This window comes from Tenrec ecaudatus, chromosome 1, assembly GCF_050624435.1.
Source record: "Tenrec ecaudatus isolate mTenEca1 chromosome 1, mTenEca1.hap1, whole genome shotgun sequence".
Classification (NCBI taxonomy): domain Eukaryota; kingdom Metazoa; phylum Chordata; class Mammalia; order Afrosoricida; family Tenrecidae; genus Tenrec; species Tenrec ecaudatus.
The window spans coordinates 144,866,339-144,882,507 of record NC_134530.1 but is presented as its reverse complement, the minus strand read 5'-3'; the positions used below and the strand labels follow the sequence as shown (position 1 = coordinate 144,882,507).

Genomic DNA, 16,169 nt, shown 5'->3' with positions numbered 1-16,169 from the left:
GCCTCGTCTTTCTCCAGCTCCAGCCTCTCAGGGAACCCCAAAGCGAGCTCACTGCCATGAAGTTGGTCACCCTACAGCACAGGGCAGAGCTGCAGCAGGAGAAAGCCTGGTCTTGCTCTCAAAAAGCAGCTAGTGGTTTCACGTTGCTGACCTTGCAGTCCCACCCGTGACCATGTCTCCAGGCACGCACACACACACACACACCCGCCTTAGGGAGGTTGTATGAATACCGCTCACGCATCTCAGGCCACAAGTTGCCCCCCCCCCGCCAGGACTCATAGTGGACTCTGTCTCAGCAGGTGTGCAGTGTGCACATATGTGTGTACGTGTGTGTGTGGTGTACATGGACACACTGCGCACGTGGGATGAGGGCAGGCTGTGTGGGAAGCTGGGGGGACGCTGGACCGCGTGATGGAGACAAAGGGCTAGAAGAGACTGCTCGGCTGTGCTCAGGGAGAAGCCCGTGGGTGGCTGAGCCGCACATGCTTCTAAAAGTTGATGCTCTTCAAGTCCACGGAGCAGCGGTACCTGCCGTCCAGGAACCGGGAGCAGATCAGGTTGGGCAGGCAGGGACAGGTGTGGTGCTGGCGTTTTCCAGAGAAGGGGATCTGGGAGAGAAAAGAAGAGCGACAACACCATCACCAAATGGAGGTTCCTCTCCTGGCAGGAGTCTCTGTCAGCCCAGCCCCCCAGCAAATGCTCCCCACCCAGCACAGTCATAGTGTTGTAGATCCGGAAACTGAGGAACGGGCTGGCTAAGCAAGCTGCCAAGACTGCACCGCTAACTGGTGGAAGAACTAGGATTCACACCCAGGCGATCTGACGGTGCTCAGTCACAACACTCCACGCCCACACTGCCGCCTCAGCCCCTTGCTGGCGCTGCACACATGCACGTGCATGTGTGCGCACACACATCGGTTGACTGGAAACCACTTACTGCACGTGTTATGATTGAACTGCGTGCCTGCGAAAGATTATGTTCACATTCCACACCGGGTACCTGTGAATGTAACCTTGTTTGCCATGGGGATCTTTGTGGATGTCATCAGCTAAATTAACAGGAGGTCATACTGGAGTATGACCATGTAAGTGATGTCCTCATAGAAGAGGAGAAGTGACACGGAGGGAAGACCTTCACGTGAAGCTAGATCAACAAGCCACGACACACCAAAGACAAAACACCGGGGCCACTGGAAACTAAAACACAGAGGAAGACCGGCCCCCTAGAGCCTAGACCAGAGCGAGCACGGCTCTGCCTCTGCTGTGAATTCAGACTGCTAGCCTGCAGGACTGTGAGAAAACCAACGTGTGTTCTTTGAGACCACCAAGAAACAAGCCAAAAGAGCATTGTTGTGAAGTTAATTCCAGTGGCTGGCAAGCCCGTGGGCCACAGAGCAGGATTGCTTCATTGGGTGGGGGGTTGGTTGTCATCCGCATAGAAGCCAATCTCCTGGGCTTTCCTTCTGGGTGCCTCTGAGCGGGTTCCACATCCCAGCCTTCCAGTTCACAGTTGAGGTCAAACTGTGCCACATGGGACATTTTAGAAGCCACCCTCTTCGTGGCCATCAGCCCTAGACACCTACCCCACTCACTGCCTTCAGGTAGATTCAAACTCATCGTGGCCCTGACTCGGGTTTCTGAGGCTGTGAGGCTTTACAGGAGCAGCCTCATCTTTCTCCCTTGGAGAGGCCGGTGGGTTTGAACTGACAACCTTGTGATCAGCAGTCCAACTCTTAGAGAACCAGCGGGACTACACGTTTCTTATGTGCCAGACACTGTGGTGGTGTCAGGGACACTGCTGGCTCCTATCCTCTGGCACTCACCACCTGGGGCGCCCTCACCACTGCGAAGCCATCAGTGGTTATTTATGAGCAGCAGTCAGGAGTTTGGCTGAGTCAGATGACCTGGGATCCAATTCTAGGTTCATCACTTTCCAACTGTGCGACCACTGACCACATATTGAGCCTCTCGGTGACTCAACTCTAGAGTTCACACCCCCCACCCCCCAGGTGAAGAGGATGGTGTCCCACATCCCCTTGGCAGTTGGGATGGGAGAGCAATTGCTGGAACGTACCCAAGGCTCATTTTAAGCCAGGGCTCTTGGGTTCAGCAAGGGTCCGGGGACCAAAGATTCTGAGGCCCCCAAGCCCAGGGAAGGTGGCTACAGGCCTGGACCCTCTCCTTCCCAGCCTCTTCCCAGGCCTACGCTTGGCTGGCACTTAGCATGAGCCGCCCTTAATCCTCAGAGCTGGGAGACGGCTGTCCAAGGGCAGGGGCAGGGCAGGACCAGGGGCAGGGCAGGACCAGGGGCAGGTGAGCAAAGCCCTTAGGACATAAAAGAGTGGATGCCCTTGGCATCATCTTGCCTCACTCTATCCCGAGAGGCCGTTCTGTGGATCTCACTTCCTGTTCCTGACAGGAAACTCTATTTGACAGGAAACTTACAAAGCAGAGTGTTTCCATATCAGACTGGGTCAGGTCTGAGAGAGACTTTCAGCGACATCTCTGTGCCCTGTTCACTGTAAAGATGGGGAAGCTGAGTCCTAGAGCAATTATGCTGACTGCTCAGCCCCAAATCTAACAGCCTCTGGGACCGGTTCTCCCACCACCCACAACGCTGCCCCCCACCCTTGTCTTCTCATTGCCTGTGTGCCTGAGCAAGTCACATGACTGGCAGTACCCCAGGTTTTTCCCCTGCAAGGGGGTGTCCCAGCGCGCTTGCCTGGGGTTGCTGTGAGGGTGGGAGCACAGAGGGACTCCTCCACCCCGTATTAGAAGCTTGCACATGGGAAATGTCAGGTCCTGCGCACACATCCCACCAAGCCAGGGCCTGGTGAGCTGGTTCCGACTCACGTTGGCTCGTGTGTGTTGGGATTTTCAGAGACTGGTTTTTCGGAGAGGGGCCCTGCTGGCGTAGTGGGTACCCAATGGGCTGATAACGGCATGGTCGGCAGTCGCAAACCACCGCCGCTCCTCGTGAGAAAGATGGGACTTTCTACTCCTGTAAAAAGCTACAGTCTCAGAAACCCACGAGGCAGCTCTTCCCTGTCCTAGAAGGTCGCTGTGAGTTAGCAACGACCCCAGTGGGAACGAACTAGGTTTGATTTTCTTTTTTTCCAGAAGCAGATCACCACGCCTTTCCTCCGAGGCACCTCTAGGGGGCCTCAAACCGCCAACCTTTCGGTTACAGGTGAGCAAACGAACCCGGTGAGCAGGTGATCACCCCGCTGGGACTGTAGACAAATACGTATTCGGGGTTATGAATTATAATCTGCCGGGCACCGAGGAAGGGGGGTGTTTGGAGGTGGTGCCCACAGCAGCAGCACTTTCGCGGACGGCCAGGTGCCCCCACCCGCACCCCCGCATGCACCCGCGTGGGCAGCCACGGCCTCCTCCCAGAACCAGCCCCAGGCACCCCGTCCTGCGATACCTTGTGACTGCCAGGGTGGCACCGCTCCCCTTCCCGCCCCCGCGGGGTGCACATGCGCAGTCCGCGCAGCCACAGGCTGATGGCGCAGCAGGTCCCCGCCCCGCACTGGACGTCCAGCTCACAGGCCTGTAGGAGGGAAACAGAGGGGCCAGCCCTTGAGTGCCGCCAAGAGAAACAAGAGGGCCCGAGAGTCCTTGTCAGGGGGGAGGATGCTGTGTGCTTTTCGACCGCCCCCCTCCCCACCCCACCCCTACCTGCAGGCAGTGCAGGGCTCAGAGGGATGTGCACTGCTCCTCTGAGGCCACGCTAGGGACAGCTGTTCCCCTTTGCTGACAAGACTAGAAGAGGCACGGCAGTCTTGAGTGTGAGCCTTGGCCCTTGGCCAGGGGCCGACACACCGCAGATGCTCAGTGGATGCTGGCTGGATTTCATGGACCACAGTGGTCAAGGAGACCTGACTACCTGGGTAGCTTGATGGCTCTGATAAACACCTGGAGTCCTGGCCCAGCGCCTCTGCTTGGTGCCCCTTCAAGGGGGTCTTGGTAGCTTTCTCAGTCACCTGGCCCCGCAGGGCCCCACGCAGAGCCCCACTTGACTTTTCTCCCCTGAAGGAGGGGCTGCTGTCACACCATCGTCCTAATTTGGGAGCCCATCTTGTCCAGGGAGTGGGAGAGAGTGGAGACAGTCGCATCTAGGCTCTGCCTAAGAGGCAGACCTGGACCGCCTGGCCGGGCAGATAGACACCTGGACTGCAGGGAAGGGGGCTGAGCTGCCTCTCGCCCTGTTCTAACCACTGTGCACATCACTTGATCACTTCCTCTTTCCCGGCTCTCTCTCCTTGCTCCTTTCAATGGGCCCATTTGAATGCTGTTCTCTGAAGAGGCTTCCCGCCTTTCTCCTGGCAAATGTTGCTCTCACTGGTGTGTGAGGTTAACCTGGAGTCTCTCACTGCGAGATCACCAAAGCAGTGCTCACAGGCTGCACTCCCCGAGAGCTTCCGGCTACATAGTGGGAGGACAGCCTTCCCAGGCTTGTGTTCAAGAGGTCAATTCATCCAAACAATTGTATTCATGCCTTGGGTCTCAAACGCATCGCCTTTAATATTTGTCCTTTCAAACTCAGTATTGTCCCTTTAAAGCCAAAGACAGAAGTGTCCCCTTCTGCAAACATTCAAACTAATCTGATTCTAGCAACTGCTTGGTGTTTCTCGACAGTTCCGTTTTCCATGGGAAAATAAAGTTGGAGGGGCTTTCAATAAAAGTGAACTTCCCATAAATAAATAAGTAAATAAAATAAAGTGAACTTCCCTCCTTTTGTCTAGCGGCTTTTATCTGGGAGGCTCTCCGGGGAAAGATGACTCTGTTTTATTAAGAAGACATCCACTGTGCAAACATGACATGTGCCCCAGATGAGGGGACCTTCAGCGAAACCATCTGGGTTTAAGAACCCACATTCCGGGGTCTGGGATGCCGCACTGCGTGGGACTCATCTCTTTGGAGGTCGGAGTTGTGCTGGTGAGCTGAGCACTGATGGAGGCCAAATGCTGACGCCTCTCCTATTCCGATTAGAACTGGCCACCGAGGGAAACCACAAACAGAGCCAAGGAAAGGGGGCGATCCCGAGAAAAAGCAGAGGCTCAACTGACACAATAGCCACTAATAAGCTAAGCTGCCTTTAATGAAGTCAATGTGTTCTGTTAATTCACTTGGCCAGCAGTCTAGACAAGACATGAAAACCAAAGGTCAACACAAAAGACAAATTAAGCAAACAAACTGGACCGTCCCTTGCTGTTGAGTGAGTTCTGAGTCTTGGTGACCCGGTGGGGCTGAGAAGCACAGAGGGGAACAGGCCAGCCCCAGGATGGCCAGGGTGGTCATGTGTGCCAAGGCAGACAGCCTCATCTTTCTCCCGCCCCACGACGACTGACTGAAATGGACCTGCCAGCCTTTCGATTGGCAGCCAGGCGCTGAACCACCGCCACCAGGACTCCATGAAAGATCAATGAGGGAGTGCTAATTGACCTTCACAAGGAATCCCGTATGACGCAATGAGAACCACTCCACAATGGCAGTGCTCGCCAATCCTGCATTTTTAAAAGGATCTGATTTGCACGCAGCTTCTCGGGGCACATGCGGTTTAGTCGAGTGAGGGCCAGCTAAGCTGAAGAGCTGTGACATCCAGTGTCTGTTGGCTAACTGCCCACCCCGGTCCCTTTGGGGGGTTGTGGTGCGTCGAGCCAAGAGAATTGCCCACTTCGTCCCTGTGTTTGTTTGCAGCCCATGCAATCCCTGTCACCTGCCCCCATCCCAGGGCTTAAGAGCGTCAGTCGACTTACCCCGGTAATCACCGCGCAGTCCGAGAAAGCTATTAGAAGGAGCATGATTAAAACGTGTGCCGCCGTTCTCATGGTCACTGGGGCGGGTGCAGGCAGTCCGCGTCTGCTCCCGTCTGCTCCGCTGCCTCCCGCTGCCTCCAGAGCGCTCAGCCTCCTGCCTGCCTGTGGAGCTGGAAGGCCAGGCACTCCCGCCCCCTCCCAGATTTATATGGCTGGCCCAGGACTGCTCTGCCCTTGCCCCTCGCTGCTGATGTTGTCCACACGAGCTCAGAGACCAGGACGAGCCCGGAGTCCCTCATGGCATGGCAGCAAATCACCATCCAAACCAACAGAAGCGAGTCCTTTGGGGCGTTGATGGGGACACCGCGTCTCCCAAGATCGCAGAGATTGAGCTGCATGACATATACTTTCCCGTCGGTACTCTTCTCTGCCTCTGAAACATCCTTCTCTCCAGCTTAGGGCAGGCGGGGGACTTGGGTAATGAATGAAGAGGTTTACAACGTGGTTGTTTATCCTTCTGCGCATGAAGCCGTACAGTTTACAGGATGATGGGTTCAGTCAGACCTGCAAGCCCACAGAGATGATCTGGGTACTCACGGCAGGCTCCGTGCATGTGCGGGGTTCGGGGCGGTGGGGGACACACTGGGTGAGGTTCTGTTGGGCCAAGAAAGCTAAAATTCCAGTGGGAGACAGGGGCAGTCAGAAAGCAAGGCCAGTTTTGATGTGTTTTATGTTCCTGAGTGGTACAGTTAAGAAATTGTTCCTTTACGGACTCTGGACAAACACCAACAGGTGTCATCTAGGACAGGGATCACAGGGCCTGTGACCAGCAAGCCCTGCCAGGTCCATCTTCTCTCAGCATGCTGCAGAGAAGTGTGCTTAGGCTGGGTGCAGCCAAAGGTGCCAGGAGGCGCTGGGGCTGAACATGAGCACAGCCTTGGCTGCGATGAGGCGGGTCTGGGGCTCAGAGGCCAGTCTCAAGGGAGCCAGAGTTTGGACTTCGTGCCTCCTGCCAGGCGGGGGAAGGCCTGGGTGTAGCCTTCTTCATACAGGGCTGTGTAATGAAATTGTGTGGACTTTTATGTCACTGTGGTTAGATGCCCTCAAAATCATTCGGACACACATAGACCCCATGTGACTCCTGACTCCATGTGACAGAGTAGAACTGTCCACACTGGGTTTTCTAAGTGGTCTAGGTGGTGGGCATGTAGTGGTTACATGTGGGCCCGCTAACTGCTCGGTCAGTTGATAGAAAACACCAGAAGCTCTGCAGGAGGAAAATGAGGCTTCTACTTCCCAAAAGAGTTACACTGAGTGCTTTCGGTCACAGCTCCAGAAGACCCAGAGACGGAAACTGTCAGCACGGTCTTGTGAGGGAGTGGGCAAAACGTCGGGCACGCGGGCAGGATGTGATAAAAAATAAAACTCCGCACACCAAGGCTCAGGCGAGCTTCCCCGTTTGGCAGCATCTGTGCACGTGGTCACACATGGTGGCCAGCAGGAGGTGACCCTGCCCATGACTCTGTACCCAGAGCTTCCCATGTGGACCCAAGGGCCCCAGCTCTGCCCACTATTGCTCTTCCCTGGACTGGTTTTAAACCCCCGCCATGTATGTCTAACAGTGTCCGTGAGTCCTTCTGATGAATTACAAACCTGAGTGGTCAGGGGAGCCCCTCCCTCCAAACTTGGAGTTGGTGTCACAAGACTGATCTTATGTGGGCAAAGCACACACCTGCTAAACGTCACAGTTCGTCTAACTCTCGCAGCTAGCCCCCGAACAGGGTAATAACCACATTAGTGAACCCGGTTAGTTTAACCCTCTCACAGCTAACCCAGAAGCAGAATCGTTTACCAGACACCCCAGCCTCTCTCCAAACATGGAACCCCAGGATTTCCTAAGGCATGTTTTTCAATGTGTCAATAAATGTTATATCCACTCATAAACAAATAAAAGATTTCTCAGGCCAAGAATGCGTAAATACTGAGTTAGACCATTAAGCCGCCTTCTTCACTGCAGAACTGCTCAGGACCTTTCCTAGCTTAAAACAGGTCATCCCACAGGGATTACCTACCCAAGACACATAGGTATGCAAGTTACCGCAGGCCACACGTAATAACAGTCTGTTTTTATACGGCTGCTTTGTTTTGTTGTACATCCTATCATCAGTCATTTGGACTCCATCTAATGTTCTATGTTTAAGCATGTAATTTGCTGGAGCCTTGGTGGTGTCGTGAGTTACATGCTAGGGTGCTAACTGCAGGGTCAGCAGTTCAAACCCACTAGCAGCTCCTTTGGAGAAAGACGAGGCTTTCTGCTCCCGAAAAGATTGATAGCCTCAGAAACTCTATATAGGGTCACTGTGAGTTGGAATCGACTTGATGGCAGTGGATTTAGTGGTTTTCCATTCTCATGCCAATCCCCAAAGACAAGTAAGAGTGGGTTTACAAAGATATTGATAATAAAAGGCAATATTAATGAAAACTGAATAAATATTTACCTTATGTCACAACAGAGTAGTTAGAAGGAAACGCCATCGTAAGTCAGAGACTACCTGCAAGTATGTGTTTGAAGCATCAAAAGAAAAATGAAATTTGTGGCATTTTCCACACACATTCGTCCACAACACCCCAGCAGCTACAGCGGCGGCGGCAGCAGCAGCAGCAGGCGGCACTTCTGAGCGCAGAGAGCAAGAAACCAGCGCAACAGCTAAGAGTTAGGCGTCCAGAGCCAGACACCCTTAACTTCTCATCGCAGATCGCTCACAACTTCCTGCCCTTGAGAATGGCGTTCAGTTTGCCCGTGTGTAAAGCGGGACAGTAATAGCACTCACATCACGATTCCCTGAGTGCGCATCCATTTATTTAGTCACCGAGTTATTGAGATACTGCTCTATTCAAGGCTTTGCTCTTGGTGCTGGGAGGATCAACCCAGACCGAGTTCACTGCCGCTGAGTCCATGCTGACTCCGGGAGACCCTCTCGGGCAGGGGAGAACCGCCCCCGTGGTTTTCTGAGTCTGAAACTCTTGGCAGGAGTAGAAATCCTTGAATTTCCCCCTGGGAATAGCTAGTGGTTTCAAACTGCTGACCCCGAGGTTAGCAGGCCAGCATGTAACCACACCACCACAAAGCCCTCATGGAACCTCGCTTCTAGTGGGAGAGAACAGCACTGGACACACAGATTTCTCATGAAGCGGCCAGGTGTGCTATGTGCCCATAAAAAGGAAGGCAACAGAGCCCGGCAACAGGTGGTGCTTTAAATGGGGTGAGGGGCTCTCTGAGGAGATGACGTTGGAACTTTTAAAAACCAGATGAAGGAAAGGCGTGAGCCTTGCTGAGCCCTGCAGGGAGAGCCAGTGCAAAGGCCCTGTGGCAGGCCCTTCTAAGAGCAGCGAGGAGCACAGTGGTCCAGTGAGAGGCTGCAGCAAGAACAGACTCCTGGGCTGTGCCTAGCAGGCCTTGTAGGACCAGCCAAGACCTTGACACAGGAGAGGGGAGCCATTAGAAGGCTTGGCGCAGGGGAGGGAAGGGCTCTGGATCTAATTTATGTGTCAAAGCGATCCTTCGGGCTTCAAGTGAAGGGGCACAGGTAGAGTGCTGGCACCTGGCAGCATCTAATATCATCTGGCAATTTTTATCATAAATAGATAAGGCCTGTTTGCCTTTGTGTGAAATTCCCCGTGAGGTGAGGTAAGGTCCACCTGCTCCCTGTCCCACGGAGCCAGGTGTGACCAGAGAACCAAGAAACACCCAACCTGTCTTAAAACTTCCTCTGAAGAAGGGCAACATGATTCCCACTCATGGCAACCGCATGGTAAAGTGGTATTCGATCTTTGGGGTGTTTGGTTGTTTTGGAAGTAGTGGCTTGGATTCGAACCACTAACCTTTCACTTAGCAGTGAGCACATTAACCTTGTGCACCACCTAGAGACTCTTGAAGAAGAAAAACGTCCTGGAGAGAAGGCAGCATTTTCACCAGGTGCTGGGGCACCCGGAGGAGCTCTGTGGACTCCGGTTGCCCTGCACAGACTGTCCCCATCTCAGACAGGTCACCTTCCAACCTGGGCTAGTTGAGTGCACCAGGAGACGATGCTCAAAAGCATGGAGACTCTCAGGCTCACACCCTCCCACCGGCCCCTGCACTGCACCCACCCTACGATTGCATGGGGTGATGAATGGTTGGAAGAAATACTTTTGCAAAACAGAAAACCAATAACAAGGATGGCAAGCATTTTATTTCTCTTGGAAGCGGCTGTTGGAGGGAAAGCCAGCTTAATTAGAGAAGGATGAGGGATAGAGGGCGGCTGCGTGGAAATCCCCAAAGAGACTTTGGGTTGCTCGGCATGTAGGCGGCTCTGGCTCTTTTCATCCGAAATTCGGCTAAACAGGCACCCACAGAGCACTTTACCGCACCAGAACCAGGCATCTGGAGGAAGGTGCGACACTTTTTCCCTCCCAGAAGCTCCCAACCATTGCATCCCACTGCTCTCTGGAATGAGAGCGATCCTCTTCTGGTATACAGGTGGATTTCAACATTGCTCCCGGTGCTCCTGGGCCCCAATGAGGGTTGCTTGTTAGCTGAACGATGTAGCACAGACACTGGGAGAAGACACACACGCTTGACTGACTCAACAAAGGCTAGGGAGAGGCAGGGGACAGAGACGCCCCCGAGGCGCGAGAAGGGGAGCGTACAGGAGCTCCGGTGTGGAACTGCGGGGGCAGCCGACTGCCACATCGTTCTCCTGGGGGCAGCTAGCCCTCAAACTGCAGGCCGTTTGGTTGCCAGCTGAGCACTTAACCGCCGTGCCACCTGGGCTCAGTAGAATAGAAAGAAAGGATCCCCAAATGTACATTTCCATGAGTCGGAAAAGTGGGAGCTGTTCAATGAACGGACCGGGAGGGACTAGTCTTACGTATGGGAAAGGATGAAACGCTATTCCTACCAGACAAGTCTGATTGATTTCCTCTGCGCCCGTGTGTGTTTTGTTTCAGACCACTAAAAGCATTACCCAGAGAAGGAGTCGGCCCTGTGGCTGTGGCTGTGGCTGTGGTTAGGTGGTTAGGTGTGGTTAGGTTGCGGCCCCACGTACAACAGAAAACACCGGCCCTGCACCATCGTTACAGTGGTTGTGTCTGAGCTCACTGTTGCTCGTGATGTCAATCCATCTCATCAGGGATCTTCTTTATCACCGAGCCTCCACTGCACCAAGCCTGGGGTACTCTCTGGGCCCTCATCTTTTCTCATGACATGCCCAAGGGATGAGAGACTAGGGCATCAACAAGGTTCAAAGTTAGGATTTACAAAATATAAAATGGAGCGGGAATTACTTAAAACTATAAGACAAATAAGATTACGAAACAGAGGACATGCACACATTATTGGGGATCATAGCTCACACGATTTGTATATGACATTAATCATGACAGGAAGACTTCTAATACAGGATTGATTAGAAGGGGTAAGAGCAGGCACCCTTGTCTGGATCCTGATTTCCATGAAGTATAATGTTGGTGGTTGGATTTTTGCAATTATGTCCAGAATTTTGAAATTATGTCCTGAATAATTTCCTTTCTATTCCAGTCTTCTTTGGATTTTTTTGTTGAGAATTAACCAAAATCACTCCACTGAGTTGATTGTGACTGATAGGCTACAGCATCACAGTATACAGACAAAGACACAAATAATGCATATGAAGGAAAAGACCCTCCACAGCATTCAAGAAGCCAGGGAAGAAATCTCTATCAGGAACTGTTAGGTAGCTAGCATAGGGTCTGGGCCGTCCATTGCGCATGCTCAGAGTTTCGCGCTTCCGGCCAGGAAGGGGTGGTACACCTAGGTGGGTGTTATACCTGGATTGGCCCATCTGGGCCAGGTGAATTCAATTCAGCCAATGGGATTGACCAGGATCGTTGACCACACCTCCCAGCTGAGGACCTGAAAAGCCAGAATCCAGACCTTGCGGCCCTTCTTCTCAAGCTGCCCCTCGGAGGCCGTGCAGCCTCTCCTGTGGCCTCAGGACTCCACGTGCGTGCAGTGTGAAGGGCCCTGAGGGGCCTGTGCAAACCTGAATCTTCTTTTACCTTTCATAAAACTCACTTGGATCACAAACCAGGCTTTGGAGTGAATTCTTTCTCAAGCAAAGCCAAGGACCAAAGTATATTTCTCCCATGAGAGAGATCTAAGAGATACTTGTACCCAGAACATGTTCAGATCCCTTCTATAGGGTGGTCAGCTGACCAAGTCTCAAGGTCGACCCAGCATAAGAAGACTGCAATGGTCTCTGCCTGTGAGTAAGGCTGTTTGAGACTCTTGCCCGTGGCTAGAGCGGGTCTGCCAGTGGCTCAGCCTGACTAGATATTCTGCAGCTGAGTTTTCAGGACTTTTTTAGATGTGAGGTTTTTTTGATCACTGATTCAACCTCTTATTGTGGGTCTGTTGAGATGTTCTATTTCCTCTTGAGTCAGTTTGGGTAGACTGTGTGTTTCTAAGAATGTTTCCATTTCTTCCAGGGTTGCTATGAGTCAGCGCTGACTCAATGGCCGTAAAGTTTGGTTTGTTTTGTTTTTTTCCTTTTGATGTATCCCATTTGTTACAGTTGTTCATAATACAGTGTTATGCTCTGCATCGCATTCGTTTTTACAGCACCTGGATGCATATGCACTTGTAGGGCGGGAGGTACTGCTCACTTAGAAGGACGCCCAGCGGGGCAGCAGGTGTGGCGTTTACCCAGCCTGGCTGCACCTCACCAGGTTGAGTGTTGCAGCCTGAGTCACAGGTACATCTCCTGCAGCAGCTGCTGGAGCTTATCAGCACCGCTGCCCGGGGAGGTGGTGCCTGCAGGGAGCTGCTGGTCTTCAGCTGCTCCATTCCATCCCTATGGCATTCCATTCTGGCAAGGCCTATCAGTGCTATTTGGAGAGCTGCCAGCCAATTACAGGTGCAAATTTGCAGACCCCGAGGCCCTGAACACTAACAAGAGCCTGAGCAGCTTGTACACGGTTACTTTTATTTATATATATAATCTATCAAACACATATCTAGACGTGCCTCACACTGGACTTCCCTTGATTGTGCTTTACAGATAATTTGTTTTGTTGTTTTGTAGAAATCCAAGGTGTGTGCCAACCCTGCGGCGAGCGAGTCTACCAGGATCCTTTTCCAACAGCACGTGCACATTTCATCTCTCACCATTCCTTTTAACTCTGTTCTCCCACCAAGGGCCCCTCCCAGGGCACTGTACTTCTCTGCCTGGATTTGAGAATTCATTGCACTCACCACACAGAGCTCACGGACAATGCTCTCAATTGTGGAGTTTATTGGGGGGGGGGGACACGTTAGTTGTTGAGTTGGGGCAGTTGCTTCTTGGTTAAGTTCACGGGCAGGCCTCTTTCTGGCCTTCAGCCTCTTGTCCTGGCCTCTGTCCTGCTCTGGCAATGTCACGAAGCTCTTGTAGGGGTGCCAATAAGTGCCCAAAGTGCATGCCTCTCCACTGTGACCTCTACAAGCCAGCCTCCTGCCCCAAATCAGCTTTACTTTCTCTGTAGGCTGCAAGTGCACCACTCTGTCGCAGGCTCAGGCTCCTGGTCCTGCTCTTTCTCCACTGCCACTCCTCTGGGGTCAAAGGTGTCTCCTGGATTAAGAAGGTTCAACGTGCGGGAATCTGACCATGAACCTCCTGAGATGGCTGATTTTATACCCAGCAAGATGGCCATCACAATGAACCCTGCTAGCAGTCACTCACAGCTGAACCATATGATTCCATCAGCATCTTCCCCAGACGCACCATATTAAATAATTTACTGCACTGCAACAGTAGAGGGTGAATATAACTTTTACACGCACTGAGAAAATAAAACACATGTGCCTCGCCTTATTGTGACATTCACTTTATTGTGGTGATCTGGAATTGAATCAGAAATATCTCCAAGGTATGCCTGTATTGTATATAATATGTTGTTCATACAAGAGTCAAATCACATAATGCCCTACTTCAAAGAACACATTGTGGACAATGAGCAATGCATACCTGTATTCTATCATAGTTTTCTCTGTTTCTATTAAGTTAATTGTAATGTCCCCTCTTTCATTTTTTATTTTGCTATTTGCATCTTTTCTCTTCTCTTCTGTATCAGTCTAGCTAAAAGTTTGTCCTTTTTAAAAAAAGGTTTGTCGATTTTATTGATCTTTTCAAAAAAACCAACCTCTGATTTCACTGATTCTATTATTTTTGTGTTTTTATTGTAAATGTTTCTCTTCTGAGCTATGCTAATTTATTTCTTCTAGACGGTTTAGGCTTATTCTGGAGTTGCAGAACTGTTAACTTCTTTTTTATATACACCTTTATTGCTACAACTTTCCCTCTGGGTACGACCTTTGATGCATCTCATGAGTTTGGTATGCTGTGCTTTCATTTTCATTTGACAATAAGAAATTTGTAATCTTTTTTGATTTTTTTGACCCATTGGTGGTTTAATATTATGCTGTTTAATTTACATGTTTGTGTATTTTGCAGATTTTCATGTTATTGATGTCTAGCTTCATTCCATTGTGTTCAGAGAAAACACTTGTATAATTTAAATTTCTAAGTTTACCAAGACTATCAGACATGAAAGAACTAAAACCATATCAATGGGTGCCCACATACCTGATATGATCAATGAAGACAAACGTGTGCATAAGCAAATGTGGTGAAGAAAGCTGATGGTGCCCAGCTATCAAAAGATATAGCGTATGGGGTCTTAAAGGCTCGAAGATAAACAAGTGGCCATCTAGCTCAGAAGCAACAAAGCTCACATGGAAGAAACATACCATCCTGTGTGACCACAAGCTGTCGAAAGGGATCAGGTGAGTGGAGACTCAAAGCTCATTGCCAGCCAACCAGACACCCCTTACTGAAGGGTTGTGGGGAGGAGATGAACCAGTCAGGATGCAGAGAAGCAACGATGAAACATAACTTTCCTCTAGTTCTTAAATGTTTCCTCCCTCCCCACCACCACTATCATGATCCCAATTCTACCTTACAAATCTGACTAGACCAGAGGATGTACATAGGTACAGATAGCAACTGGAAACACAGGGAATCCAGGACAGATGACTCCTTCAGGACCAGTGGTGAGAGTGGCAATGCCTGGAGGGTGGAGAGAATGTGGGGTAGAAAGGGGGAACCGATTATAAGAATCTATGTATAGCCTCTTCCCTGGGGGAGGGGCAGCAGAGAAGAAGACAGGGGAAGACATTGAACAGTGTAATATATGACCAAATAATAATAATATATGAATGATGAAGGGTTCGTGAGGTAGGGGGAGTGGGGAGGGAGGGGGAAAATGAGCAGCAGATATTAAGGGCTCAAGTAGAAAGCAAATGTTTTGAGAATGATGATGGCAACAAATGTACATGTGTTCTTGACACAATGGATGTATGTATGGATCATGATAAGAATTGTATGAGCCCCCAATAAAATTATTTTTAAAAAGTAACAAAACAAAATGCTCAAAATAAAAGTGAAATAAATAAATAAATTTACCAAGCCTTGCTTTGTAACCTAAAATGCAGACTATTGCTAAAGGATGATCTGTGTGCACTTAAATGGCTGCTTGTTTGAAAACAAGTCTTTAAGACCAAAATGAAATTTCTGACTTTTCTCTTATATTGTGATCTTGTCCAGGTTTGAAGATTCGTTTGTTTTCTTTACATTGAAGTGTAATCTACCCTGAAAGCTGAAATCTTTGATGCTTAGTAAAAGCTTCAGTCATTTTTACTTTCAGCAAGCCAGGCTGTGTAATCTGCATATCAGAGGATGCTAATGAGTCTTCCTCCTATCCCAATACCTCATTCTTCCGGCGATCGCCCAGCACCCCTGATGATTTGCTCTGCATATTTATTGAATAAGTCTGGTGAAAGGGCACAACCTGATGGCCATCCCTCCTGATTTTAAAGCATGTAGCATTCATTGCCTTATTTTGTTCCAACCATGGCCTCTTGGGCTGTGCACAGGTTTTACATAAGCACAACTCTTCTAGAATTCCCACTCTTGACAATGTCATTCATAGTTTATGATGACCCACAGTGGAATACTTTGTCAGAGTCCATTAAACACAGGTAAACATCTTTCTTGTATTCTCTGCTTTCAGCCAAGACCCAGCTGACATCAGAATGATCTCTCTCTTTCCATGTCCTCTTCTCAGCCCAGCTAGAATTTCCTTATGGCAACCAGTTTAAATTATCCTCAGCAAAATTTTTCTTTCATAAAATATTGATGATATTGTTCTGTAAGTGTTGTATACTATTGAGTCACCTTACTTGGGAATGGGCACAAATAAAGATCTTCTTTGGATGACCCGGCAGCTCTCTTCCAAATTTCTTGGTATAGAGCAGTGAGTGCTTCCAGGGATGCACCATTGCAATTG

The 16,169-nt window shown here is 50.5% G+C and overlaps 1 protein-coding gene across 1 annotated transcript; it reads right to left on the bottom strand.

Annotated features, from left to right (window-relative positions):
• Positions 1-488: 488 nt before the first annotated feature.
• PROK1 (prokineticin 1) lies at positions 489-5,837 on the bottom strand. The gene is made up of 3 exons (XM_075540299.1): positions 5,766-5,837; positions 3,431-3,556; positions 489-608 (listed from the first exon to the last, which is right to left on the bottom strand). Exons 1-3 carry the CDS (start codon positions 5,835-5,837, stop codon positions 489-491), a joined length of 318 nt encoding a protein of 105 aa, XP_075396414.1.
• Positions 5,838-16,169: the final 10,332 nt, after the last annotated feature.

Bases quoted from the DNA above. Each gene is read 5' to 3' on its own strand.
- PROK1 (XM_075540299.1), bottom strand. From the start codon at position 5,837: ATGAGAACGGCGGCACACGTTTTAATCATGCTCCTTCTAATAGCTTTC. The intron at 3,557-5,765 runs GTAAGTCGACTG...TCCCTCCTACAG, and splicing joins ACTGCGCGGTGATTACCGGG to GCCTGTGAGCTGGACGTCCA. The intron at 609-3,430 runs GTATCGCAGGAC...TTTCTCTCCCAG, and splicing joins GCCACCCTGGCAGTCACAAG to ATCCCCTTCTCTGGAAAACG.